Genomic DNA, 13,148 nt, shown 5'->3' with positions numbered 1-13,148 from the left:
TTCCCACTTCTCCTCCAGGCGAATGCCGGGATGGTACCTAACTTAAGGCCACGGCCGCTTCCTTCCCTCTTCCTTGCCTATCCCATCCGATCTTCCCATCCCTCCACAAGGCCCCTGTTCAGCATAGCAGGTGAGGCCGCCTGGGCGAGGTACCGGTCATTCTCCCCAGTTGTATCCCCGACCAAGAGTCTGAAGCTCCAGGACACTGCCCTTGAGGCAGTAGAGGTGGGATCCCTCGCTGAGTCCGAGGGAAAAACCGAACCTGGAGGGTCAAATTCCTATCCTCGCCGCTGGACGGGGGCTTCATTCATTCAGTTCCTGACCCGGTCGAATGACTGAAATGCAGGGGAATAGCCAGGAGGGGGGCGGTTATTGGGGTTAGAATTCCCCCTCATGGGAATTTTACAATAGAAAGTACAAAGAAGCTGACAATGAACAAGTAAATGTCTACTTAGTGGGTTGGCTCTTTTGAACATTCACATGTAAATAGTCGTAAAACCAACAGATCTCTTGAGTCTATTTTCTAATAAGCCTCTATTGATTTTAGGATGTAATCTGATCATATCAATCACTGTACAACTGGTGATCCTGGTCATATTGAACTTGTTCCGTATTGTAAGGTAACGTAATGGAAACAGGCTATGGATTTTCATTTATTCTCCGTTAGAAAGCTTTGATGGAGTTTGTTCTGAGAATCATCACAGGAGCACCGGCTTTCAGCGTGAGCTAATGGGGCGGTATTTCTGGAGGGTTGAACATATTGAGAAACTCGACAGAATAGTTTACCGGATCATTGCTATTAAGGACCGAGTCAATTGATTTTCACTTAACCTCAAAACCGTAATTCTTTGCAACTGAAGACCATTAAGTTCTGAAACAGACGCATTTGTGGGTGTCAGTAGAGCTGTTTCACAAAGCCAAAAGGATGATATTTAGTCAATGTGTTGAAACACGAGATAGATGCGATCTGTAAGACTATCCACAGTGTCTACCAAAGTGCGGAGTCCAGCCGGAATGTCCGTCACGTTGTTTCGATCATTCAATCTGCTCTGAACAATATCAAGCATCATCTTTGCGAATTCAACTGCCATACGATATCACTTAAGGTGGATTCTCATATTAGTTGTCAATGAAAAAATGTTTCAGTATATGGCCAAAAAGAAGAATGCTTTAGATATGATATCAGAGCTATATCAAGCCTTTATTTCTAACATCCACTGTGTCTTTCTTTGAGATCAAAATAGTCCCCATCGGAATAAAGTGGGAAAAGTTAAGAACAAGAGATCTACTCTGTATAGGGAAAGGCAAGCCCGCTTCCTGAAGGCTGCCCTCCGAATATCTCAGTTCGCCCACTCACGAATAGCTTAAGAACTCGCGGAAATACCATTTTTTTAATGGAGGGCATGAGATATAAGTTCATTGTGGCCTACACAGATAACTGGAGGAAATTGCTTGAAGAGAGGGAGAAGAAAAGGAAGTCAATGACGCACAGATCTTGGACTGGTACTAACCAAGTGCTTTGCCACTTGTGAACTCATTGGCGGTACACGGCTACCATCACAAGCTGTTCAAATTGAAATTTTACCAGGATTCATAAACCTTGTCATCAAACTTGTGACCGTTACGATCTATTGAGATGCGGGAAACGTGTTAAGTCAATCATAAACTTGTACTAATTGATGGATCCCCGACTACTGCTTAATTGTATACATGGCAGGTTATGCGCAATTTGTGCGCATTTCTTCCAAATAAGAAGATCACCAATGTCGAGAGTGTCTTAACGTTTCGGCGGCCGAGCGTCGCTGCTGGAGTGTCAACCGAACACATCTACTATCCCGGTAGTGGAAAATGATTTGGAACTCATTATCTTGAAGATGTGTATGTTGTCTCAGAACTCCTTGGCTGCTGAATGGTCAGCGTTGAGGCCTTTGGTTCAGAGGGTCCCGCGTTCGATTACCGGCCGGGCCGGGGACTTGAATCACGTATGATGACTTATTCTGGCGTTGGGGACTCTCCTCTTCATATTCAGACAACACACCACACCACCAACCACCACCAGCCACCACCAACCACCAAAGAAACACGCAATAGTGAATATATCCCTTCACACAGGAAGGGTATTCGGCCAAAAAACAAAGCCAAATCCACATGTGCGACCACAGAAGTGGTTGAAGAAGAAGCAGCAGAAGAGGAGTAACTAGGTACTTTATTTCGAAAATACTTATGACGTATTCTACGTCATAACTTGCCGTCGTGATCCCGAAACTCCTCCCTTCGAATTTTGCATTCAGGCAGGATTTTCGTCTTTTCTTGGAAGCAATCCATTGAATATGATCAAAAAAAGATGTGTTTTTTGTCGCAATGTCCGAGCTATGCATTCGAATATTAAGTATCACTAAACCCCAAGATACGTTCGGGACGTGGTAAAAGGGCTTACAAGAAAGAGGAAAAGCGAAAGAAAATGTTGCTCTTCTTGAACCAGTTATCCTATGAAGTGCGTTAATATCCACTAGCGGCTGTGCGATTGAGTTGTTACAGAGCTAAATTGTTGAAGTGAAAGTGACTGTTGCAGTAACTACAACTAAGTTTGCTGCTTACAACGTGATGTCTCTGTCATTCTGACAGCTACGCACAAGTGTGAAAGGGACCTTGGCATAAGAATGGAATTAATTATCTAAGTAAGTTACTTATGTAACTTCTAACGTGACTGACCTATTTATTGGCTCCAGGAGAACAACTACGAATTTACTTTCTTTCTTTCTTTCTTTCTTTCTTTCTTTCTTTCTTTCTTAATCCGTTTTCCCTCTAAGGTTAGTTTTTCCCTGGGACTAAGTGACGGGTCTCACCTCTACCGCCTCAAGGGCAGTGTCCTGGAGTGTGAGACTTTGGGTTGGGATATACCTGGGAAGAAGGACCAGTACGTCGCCCGGGTAGCCTCACCTGCTATGCTGAACAGGGGCCTTGTGGGGGATGGGAATGTTGGAAGGAGTAGACAAGGAAGAGGGAAGAAAGCGGCCGTGGCCTTACGCTAGGTACCATCCCGGCATTTGCCTGGAGGAGAAGTGGAAAACCACGGAAAACCACTTCGAGGATGGATGAGGAGGGAATCAAACCCCCTCTATTCAGTTGACATCCCGAGGCTGAGTGAACTCCGTTCCACTTCTCGTAACACTTTTCAAATTTCGTGGCAGAGCCGGAAATAGAACCTGAGCCTCCGAGGTGGCAGCTAATTACACTAACCACTACACCACAGAGGAGGACATTTATTTTGTTAACTGGAGAATAAAAGAAGAAAAAGAAGAAAATTGTTTCAGGACAATATTGTGACCTAACCAAACCATACCACTACAGCCCTGATGATAGGTATTGTGCTATCAAGTGACCGCTGCTCAGCAGATTACGAGGTGACGCGTGATCAGTGCGAAGAATCCACTCGGCCGTTATTCTTCGCTTTCAAGACCGGCGCCGTTAACTCACCGTCCGATAGCTCTTGTATTGTCCTCACGTGGGCTGAGTGGACCTCGAACCAGCCCTCAGAGCCATGCTAGGATCCGGGGCTTCCCTTTAAGAGCTAGGCTCACTACATTTACACTGCAAGGTCGGCAATATTGTAACCACAATTATAAAATATTCCGCAGCTATACTATTATTTGCATGGATTGCATGACAATCGTTACATTTTCTTATTAGTACTATTCCGAACTCTGGAATTATTTCGTAAAGCAAGTCTGTTCAGTCACTTCGGTAAACACACTTCGGGATAGATAAATGTATATTTAAATAAAATACTGTCACACTATCATATTCCGTGTCTATCACTTAAGTAATGTGCCGATATTCAACTTTCTAGATCAAGTAATCACTCAGAAAATCAATTCGTTTAAAATAGTAATAATAAATATACATATCAATTGTAGCCTCCTCTGCGAACCATGTGACCTTGCCGCGGTGGGGAGGCTTGCGTGTCCCAATGATGCAGATAGCCGAGCCGCAGGTGCAACCATATCGGATGGGTATCTGTTGAGAGACCAGACTAACGAATGGTTCATCGAAAGGGGGGTAGCAGCCTTTCGGTAGTTGCAAGGGCGGCAGTCTAGATGATTGACTGATACGGCCTTGTAATAATACTCAACATGGATTAGCTGTGTTGATACTGCTACACGGCTGAAAGCAACGGGAAACTACAGCCGTAACTACCTCCCGAGGACATGCAGCTCTCTCTGTATGAATGATGTACTGATGATGGCTTCCTCCCGGGTAAAATTTTCCGGAGGTAAACTAGTCCCCCATTCGGATATCCGGGTGGGGACTACACGAGAGGGGGCGATCATCAGGAAGAAGGATACTGACATTCTGCGAGTCGGAGCGTGGAATGTTAGAAGTTTGAATCGTTGTGGTAGGTTAGAGAATCTGAAAAGGAGATGGATAGACTAAACTTAGATGTAGTTGGTATAAGTGAAGTACGTTGGCAGGAAGAACAGGATTTTTGGTCAGGCGACTACCGAATTATCAACACGAAATCAAACAGGGGAAATGCAGGAGTTGGTTTAATAATGAATAAGAAAATAGGGCAGCGGATAAGCTACTACGACCAGCATAGTGAAAGAATTATTGTTGTCAAGATAGACACCAATGCCCACCACAATAGTGCAGGTCTATATGCCTACTAGTTCAGCGGATGATGAAGAAATCGAAAGAATATATGAGGAGATAGAAGATTTAATTCAATATGTAAAAGGTGACGAGAATCTAATTGTGATGGGAGACTGGAATGCAGTGGTAGGCCAAGGAAGAAGGTAGTACAGTAGGAGAATTCGGATTGGGACAAAGGAACGAAAGAGAAAGTCGGCTGGTTGAATTCTGCACTGATCATAATTTAGTCCTTGCCAATACTTGGTTCAAACACCACAAACGACAGTTGTATACGTGGACGAGACCTGGAGACACTGGAAGGTATCAAATAGACTTCATTATGATTTGGCAGAGATTCAGAAACCAGGTGTTGGATTGTAAAACTTTCCCAGGAGCAGACGTGGACTCCGACCACAACTTGCTGGTCATGAAATGCCATCTGAAGTTGAAGAAATTGAAGAAAGGAAAGAATGCAAAAAGATGGGATCTAGACAAGTTGAAAGAAAAGAGTGTGAGAGATTGTTTCAAGGAACATGTTGCACAAGGACTAAATGAAAAGGCTGAAGGAAACACTATAGAGGAAGAGTGGAGAGTCATGAAAAATGAAGTCCGTAGGGCGGCTGAAGAAATGTTAGGAAGGAAGAAAAGATCAACTAAGAATCAGTGGATAACTCAGGAGATACTAGACCTGATTGATGAACGACGAAAATACAAGAATGCTAGATATGAAGAGGGCAGAAAAGAATACAGGCGATTAAAGAATCAAGTGGATAGAAAGTGCAAGGTAGCTAAGGAAGAATGGCTGAAGGAGAAGTGCAAGGATGTCGAAGACTGTATGGTCTTGGGAAAGGTAGATGCTGCATACAGGAAAATCAAGGAAACCTTTGGAGACAGGAAATCTAGGTGCATGAATATTAAGAGCTCAGATGGAAAGCCACTTCTAGGGAAAGAAGACAAAGCAGAAAGATGGCAGGAGCATATCCAACAGTTGTATCAAGGTAACGATGTAGATAATTTGGTTCTGGAACATGAAGAGGCTGTTGATGCTGATGAAATGGGAGACCCAGTTTTGAGGTCAGAGTTTGACAGAGCTGTGAGTGACCTAAATAGGAACAAGGCACCTGGAATTGATGATATTCCCTCTGAACTACTGACTGCCTTAGGAGAAACCAGCATGGTAAGGTTATTTCATTTAGTGTGCAGGATGTATGAGACAGGAGAAGTCCCATCCGATTTTCGGAAGAATGTTGTTATACCTATTCCCAAGAAAACCGGTGCTGACAGGTGTGAAAACTACCGCACCATTAGTTTAGTATCTCATGCCTGCAAAATTTTAACACGTATTATTTACAGAAGAATGGAAAAACAAGTTGAAGCTGAGTTGGGAGAAGATCAATTTGGCTTCAGGAGAAATGTAGGAACACGTGAAGCAATCCTGACTTTACGTCTGATCTTAGAGGATCGAATCAAGAAGGACAAGCCCACGTACATGGCATTCGTAGATCTAGAAAAGGCATTCGATAATGTTGATTGGAAAAAGCTATTTATGATTCTGAGGATGATAGGGATCAGATACCGAGAACGAAGAATTATATACAACCTGTATAAAAATCAGTCTGCAGTGATAAGAATCGAGGGCTTTGAAAAAGAAGCAGCAATCCAGAAAGGAGTGAGGCAAGGCTGCAGTTTGTCCCCTCTCCTTTTCAATGTTTACATAGAACAGGCAGTAAAGGAAATCAAAGAGAAATTTGGAAAGGGAATCACAATCCAAGGAGAGGAAATCAAAACCTTGAGATTTGCCGATGATATTGTTATTTTATCTGAGACTGCAGAAGATCTCGAGAAGTTGCTGAATGGTATGGATGAAGTCTTGGGTAAGGAGTACAAGATGAAAATAAATAAGTCCAAAACAAAAGTAATGGAGTGCAGTCGAACGAAGGCAGGTGATGTAGGAAATATTAGATTAGGAAACGAAGTCTTAAAGGAAGTAGATGAATATTGTTACTTGGGTAGTAAAGTAACTAACGATGGCAGAAGTAAGGAGGACATAAAATGCAGACTAGCACAAGCAAGGAAGAGCTTTCTTAAGAAAAGAAATTTGCTCACTTCAAACATTGATATCGGAATTAGAAAGATGTTTTTGAAGACTTTCGTGTGGAGCGTGGCATTGTATGGAAGTGAAACATGGACGATAACTAGCTCAGAAAGAAAGAGAATAGAAGCTTTTGAAATATGGTGTTACAGAAGAATGCTGAAGGTGAGATGGATAGATCGAATCACGAATGAAGAGATACTGAATCGAATTGGTGAGAGGAGATCGATTTGGCTAAATTTGACGAGAAGAAGAGATAGAATGATAGGACACATCTTAAGACACCCAGGACTTGTTCAGTTGGTTTTTGAAGGAAGTGTAGGTGGTAAGAACGGTAGGGGTAGACCAAGGTATGAATATGACAAACAGATTAGAGCAGATGTAGGATGCAATAGTTACGTAGAAATGAAAAGGTTAGCACAGGATAGGGTGGCATGGAGGGCTGCATCAAACCAGTCTATGGACTGATGACTCAAACACACATCAATTGTAGGCTACTACCTGTCAAATACAAGTTGACCGTGCGTTTTACTCCTGACAAAAGCAATCACAACCACCACCGCCGCCCATAAACTTGTTACCCTGGCAACAAACGATACTCCATGTCGACGATTCTCGTCATAAACAGAGATGGCAACCCAAATCTAAATTCGTGAATATCTACATGATAGCTCGTGCGATAAAACATACGAGACATAAAAGATAGGAAATTGCATTTTATACACAATTTATTATGTACAGTTTGGCATTTTTACTTTTAGCGCGTGACCTCCAGAGAGGCCTGATGCAGTTCTTTGGAATTGACGCCATATAGATGACCTTTGCGTCTGTGACGACTGGGTCCTACCTAAGATAAATTATTATAAACTTAATAAAGGCAAAAAATTCAGCCCCCGAGCCATGGGAATTAAGCAGTGAAAATTAAAATCCACGGCACGCCCGGGAATCGAACCTTGGACTCCTTGAACCTAAAGCCAGCATGCTAGCTATTTTTTCTATGAAGCAAGACGTTTGTCAATACAATTAGTATTAACGAAGCTAATTGACAATTCTTGGTTTGAGCCTTGCTTTGAGTCTGCCCCTCCCAACATTGCTGCGCCCATTGCAAACTAATCAAACATACTGTATAGTCGAGTGCACAACCTGGCTAGACTTAAATCGATGTCGTCGTCCTTTAACTGCTCCCTCCTGACGGTGGCTTGATTCCAGCCTTCAGCGGTGGCGGCCCTCACGGCCTCGACGTCCACGGTGCCCGCCTTCCTCTCCACCTTCTGGCAGTGTGCACAGTAGTCGGGGTACGGCCTTCTAGACAAATCGTTGGCGTTGCAGTGTCTCCCTCCTTTACAGTGTTCGGTTGTAAAGTCGTTCTCTTGAAGGCATTGTATCCAACAAGCTGTCTGCCCTTCTAGGTTACGGAAACTCAGGAGTATTGTCAGGGCAGAGTGGTCGGTGCGCATATGGAATGGCTGCCCATACAGATATTTTTGGATGTGCTCCAAGGTCTTCATGATGGCCAACAGCTCCCGACGTGTCACGCAGTAATTGCGCTCGGCTTTTGACAGTGTTTCTCTGTAGAAGGCCATCACCTTCTTCTGTCCGTCCTGCACCTGCGACAACACCCCCACCAATTCCTATGTTGCTGGCGTCGGTGTCTACGATGAACTTCAGCCCAGGTTTGGGGTATCCAAGGATGGGGGCCATACAGCCGATTTCTCTATGAAAAATAGTACATGGTTACCACTGTGATGTGATATCGTATGGTCTCCGGAGAAGTTATGCTTGGAGCAGCCCTTTCTAGACCTTCGTGTTTGGGTGTTTGATGATGATAATGAGAAATGAGAAAGAAAGGAGACGTTAACTCAGAGCGGTCGGCAGTAGCCTCAACAAACACTGTTACTCCCAGAAACAAATGTGATACATCTCTGGACTATGATAACACGCTTCGCCAACGTCACAAGTCGTTGTGAAGCCTTCATTGCGTAGGGCTCTTCAGATATGGGAAGGATAGATTCCGATTTATCGAGCGGTATGGCTGCCCGGTTTGATTGGTATAGCTGTAAGTTTGTATTCAAAAGATGGTAGATTCGATTAACATCATCGGCAGTTCTGAAGAGAGTTTTCTGTGGTTTCCCATTTTCAAATCAGAAAAAATCTGGTAATGAACTTTAAATAAGAGCAGGACTGCTATATTCCCAGTTCTATCCACTTCTCAGCGTCACCAAAACGGTGCCTGTGTTTACGTGACGTCAAAGAGCTAGGAAATAAAGGTTCCTTTTTCGGAAATACTTCAGAACCGCAGCACGCAGTATGCTGTTTGCCACTGACACTGAAGCAACTTGCAGGATCTCTGCTGTGGTGCAGCGAATGTCGTCAAGCAGTGTGGAAGTAGCGTCATAGTGTTTTTTCAGGTAAGTTACCTTTTCTGTGGCGTGCGCCGAAGAGCATTCTGAAGCATGATAATACGCATTCCCACGTGACCATCGTACGGCACGCTAAATTAAATATTGGCACTGGTCTGGTTCATGAAGTGGCTGGACTTATCGCGATAAGGATATACTAGCCATTTAAAGTTAAAAACTTCATCACTGATCCGTATTGAACTAATAGTTACAATGCTAAAATGAGAAAAATGTTCCACCTTTTCAATACAATAACACTGTTGCACGAATCAATGTAGCAACATATTTAATTTATTAAGGGACCGGTTTCGACATCTGTCCATGTCATCATCAGCCTACACAAAAATGGCAAGAAGTCAACACAATTGTAACATCAGCAAGAGTGCTCAAGAACCTCTACAAGAACTTCTATTTTTAATTCAAGAAAAGTGTCATAAGTGTTACAATTGTGTTGACTTCTTGCCATTTGTGTGTAGGCTGATGATGACATGGACAGTTGTCGAAGCCGGTCCCTTAATAAATTAAATGTGTTGCTACATTGATTCGTGCAACAGTGTTATTGTACTGAAAAGGTGGAACATTTTTCTCTTTTTTTTACTAGCCATTTCCAGAGATCTGCCAATTACCTCCACATTTAGAGTATGAACATTCGAAGGCAAGGAATGATGCCTGTAGTTTTACATGACTGTTGATATCTTGACCATAGCCACGGAACCTGCAATTTTTTGGGCAATCCGAACCACAGCGAGGTGACAATTTATTTCACCAATCCCACACGCATTGGCTAGAATTAGGACCGCAGCCGCCTGAGAAATAAGTCAATGATGATGTTTCATGCCTATCACGCTTCTGTGGAACGATGGATACTATTCATATCCCATATGACCTCAAGCCTCTTCGGTGGCCGTCTGCATAGGCCATCGGGACGGGAATTTCATTTCTGAGTCTTGAGTTATGTGATTTGTTCTCACTCTAAATGCTTGTGGTATATCTTATGGATGTCAGTACGTGGACTCTTTTTTGAAGGATCTCTCGGCGGTTGTTTTGGTCTTCCTGTCATCACTATCTTAGAATTTACATACAATTGAATTTGAAAGCCTCACACACGTTTCTATGGACAGCTACACCATTTGTCACTTGCTGATAATTTTCAATGTGTTTCCCGTTTTATTAATAAGACAACAATTATACTCCAGAACTGGTTTAACAATAGATAATGTACCAGTTTCTCCGCACCGGCAGAGATCGAGTTTCGATTACAAGCTAATGCAAGCTTTTAGAAACGGACCTACACTTCCTAGGCGGTTCCTATTCACATAAGTAGTAGTATAGCAAAACGGAGGGATTTACTCCATCGGCAGTTTCCCTTAGGCATTAATGTTCTGGTCGAGGAATAACGTACCGGTGTCATCCCCTCCATCGAAGAGGAAAAAAACACGTGGAGCTTTAACCTCTACATTCCCCTTTTACTTGACCTTATCTTATTTCGAAGCAGTGCTCTAGTGGAAAATAGTGTTTATTTTAACCCTCTACTGCATGAATTATTTTTCGTGTTCGCTTGGTGAAGAAAATTTCAACGCTCAGTATTAGATGTACCAGCAATTCTTAACTGGGGCTAATAGCTTAACACTCATATGTGACGTGAATTGCCATTGTTGAATATATGTACGATTTTTCACGATTTTACGCTAAGCTTTTAACATTCAAAGACCGAACATTACTACCTACTGGCCATGGGTACGTACTGCAAGGCGCAAGTACAACTTGCAGAACCGTAGGTCGGTAATGTCTTTGAGGTTGAGCCAGAGGTACTCCAGAAGCCTGTGGTAATGTGATGGGGAGGGTCCACGTTAAATAAACGGTGGTTGGCTCGCGTGGATGTTGACGGGGTGGAAGGAGTACCTTTGGTTGTAGGACTAGGCATCACTGGGATATGTGTTTAATTGATTGTACAGTTGAAGGTGTGCCGTAAAACTACCTCTGTCTACAATATTCATCCATTTATACAGGTGAAAAGTTATTTGTTGCCTAAAGGCAACAGTATGCAGTAGAGGATTAATAGCTGAGGATGATTTTTTTTATTTATTTGCCCTCACCATTGTAATGTCACAGTTAGAGGAAGACAATGGAGTTAGTCGAAAATGTTAATGAAATCATCACCTCCAAGTCCAGTTTTCGAACGAAATGAAAGAAAGAAAAAATTTCTACTTAGAAAAGGATTTAAGCATTATCATAGTTTCTAATTTGAACTGTCACAAATATAGCATCAAATAATTAATGCTGTATCATATGAAAACTATATAGAAAGAACTTACCCATGTCCTTGGTCCCATGCGGGTACACCGCCAGGTTCCAGTCGAAGCCTCCAAAGGTGAAGTAGGACGACTCGAACTTGTGTGCCCCACTCTTGCCAGCGGATGACGATGCCGCAGCAGGCGCGGCCGGTGCATGGTGGTTAGCATGGTGGCCATGATGATGGTGTCTATGGTGATGATGTAACGCCCCGAATATACTTTGTGGGACACGGAATTCTGTGTCGTACATTGTCCTCACATTTCCCATAGTGAGCTCCAGCTGGAATTCTCCATTGGTGTCGGTGAAGTTCCGTGCGTACAAATCACTGACGGGAATGTAGTTGCGGTTACCTTGCGCTGGAGAGTCGTACGTAAATTTGACCTGCTTTCCAGAGAACGCCTCATTCACGCTGAAGTGTTCTCTGTTGAGTAACGTGAACGTAAAATCTACGTACACTCTCATACCCTCGGAAGGGTTGCGCCACACGAGATACACACCCAGGACTTTGTCGGTCCTCGAGAAGGTTATGGCCCATCTCTGATAGCCACATGCAAACTCTTTAGAAGTTACGTCTCTTTCTAGGTCCCGCGTCACGGATTTGGTTACCACGAACGTAAACACGTGAGTGTTGGCTCGGTCGTGGAGTTTGGCGAAGCGATATAATAGGGACATGACGACCGCTCAGTGTCACAGCATCTGCAACAGAAATGGAATAAAATAAGTGTCCTCTGAAACAACAATGACATTCGAAGACATTATACATACAACACGAGGGCAATTGGCGAGATCATTGGAGAAAACATGCAATCCGTTATCTTGGCAACTGTACGTTACAATAGTCAATTTTTTTGAAAAAAATTGCAACAGTGCTGTCAGGTTCTAAATCTAGTCCTACCAAAAATTGGATGGAATTACAGAAATAATTTATTTTAATGTAGAGCATTATCAATGCTGTCACTACGTGTTTGAATTGCGTTGATTTAACCTATATTATCATTCGGCTAACGAAGACCGCTTTAGGATTTGATGTTAATTGGCTAGAATGATTACAAAGACTCGAATATAAGGAACGATCAAAAGGTTTCCGTTCGACGGCTGTACAGTCATGAATCGGGATGCCAATAAGGCAAAATCGGCGTGTGCATTGAGGCACTCAACCCGATGCACCAGGTTGAAGATCCCCGTTTGGTGAAACACTGTGTCCTGCTGCGTGAAGAAGTCCGTAACCGCCTGCTGCACATCCGACAGGAAGCGTCGACCTTTCAAGGGGACCGAAGGCGTGATAATCGCACGTGAGTGTGCGAGTGCTCGACTGTCTCCCACTTGAGGTGTTGTTGTCTATAATGGATAAGGCTGGCCTCCCACATCGACCGACGTCCTGTGTCGGAGCTCGGCCCGCACGAAACTTGATGCAACATTCCACAACGGTGGTATTCAACAGACATGCTGCCCCATACACAGTCTTCATTCTCCAATGGATGTACACCGGTCTTGTCCTTCGGCACCCAAGAACAGAGTAACAGCACGTTGGTCCTGTTTGGACGCAGTTGGTAATAATGTTACCATAGTTCACGCTGCCGCATTTAACGCACGCACTTCGGCACTACACGACTGCCACACTAATCACTTTGCCTACATGTCCGTTCTTATATACCGGCATAGGAGTCGTGCTACGTTGCATGTCCGCTGCAGCAACGAATTCAAACAGAAAATTTTTGATCACGCCTTAT

General features: G+C 43.4%; 1 protein-coding gene across 1 annotated transcript in view; it reads right to left on the bottom strand.

Moving 5' to 3' along the window:
* Positions 1-12,090, bottom strand: part of LOC136872631 (uncharacterized) — a 121,763-nt gene extending 109,673 nt beyond the window's left edge. Inside the window, exon 1 of the mRNA XM_067146435.2 lies at positions 11,439-12,090. Coding sequence (XP_067002536.2) covers positions 11,439-12,090 — 652 coding nt within the window. The remainder of the gene's footprint in view (positions 1-11,438) is intronic.
* Positions 12,091-13,148: the final 1,058 nt, after the last annotated feature.

The sequence above is a fragment of the Anabrus simplex genome, chromosome 4 (assembly GCF_040414725.1).
Source record: "Anabrus simplex isolate iqAnaSimp1 chromosome 4, ASM4041472v1, whole genome shotgun sequence".
Classification (NCBI taxonomy): domain Eukaryota; kingdom Metazoa; phylum Arthropoda; class Insecta; order Orthoptera; family Tettigoniidae; genus Anabrus; species Anabrus simplex.
This window is presented reverse-complemented; position numbering and strand designations above follow the sequence as displayed.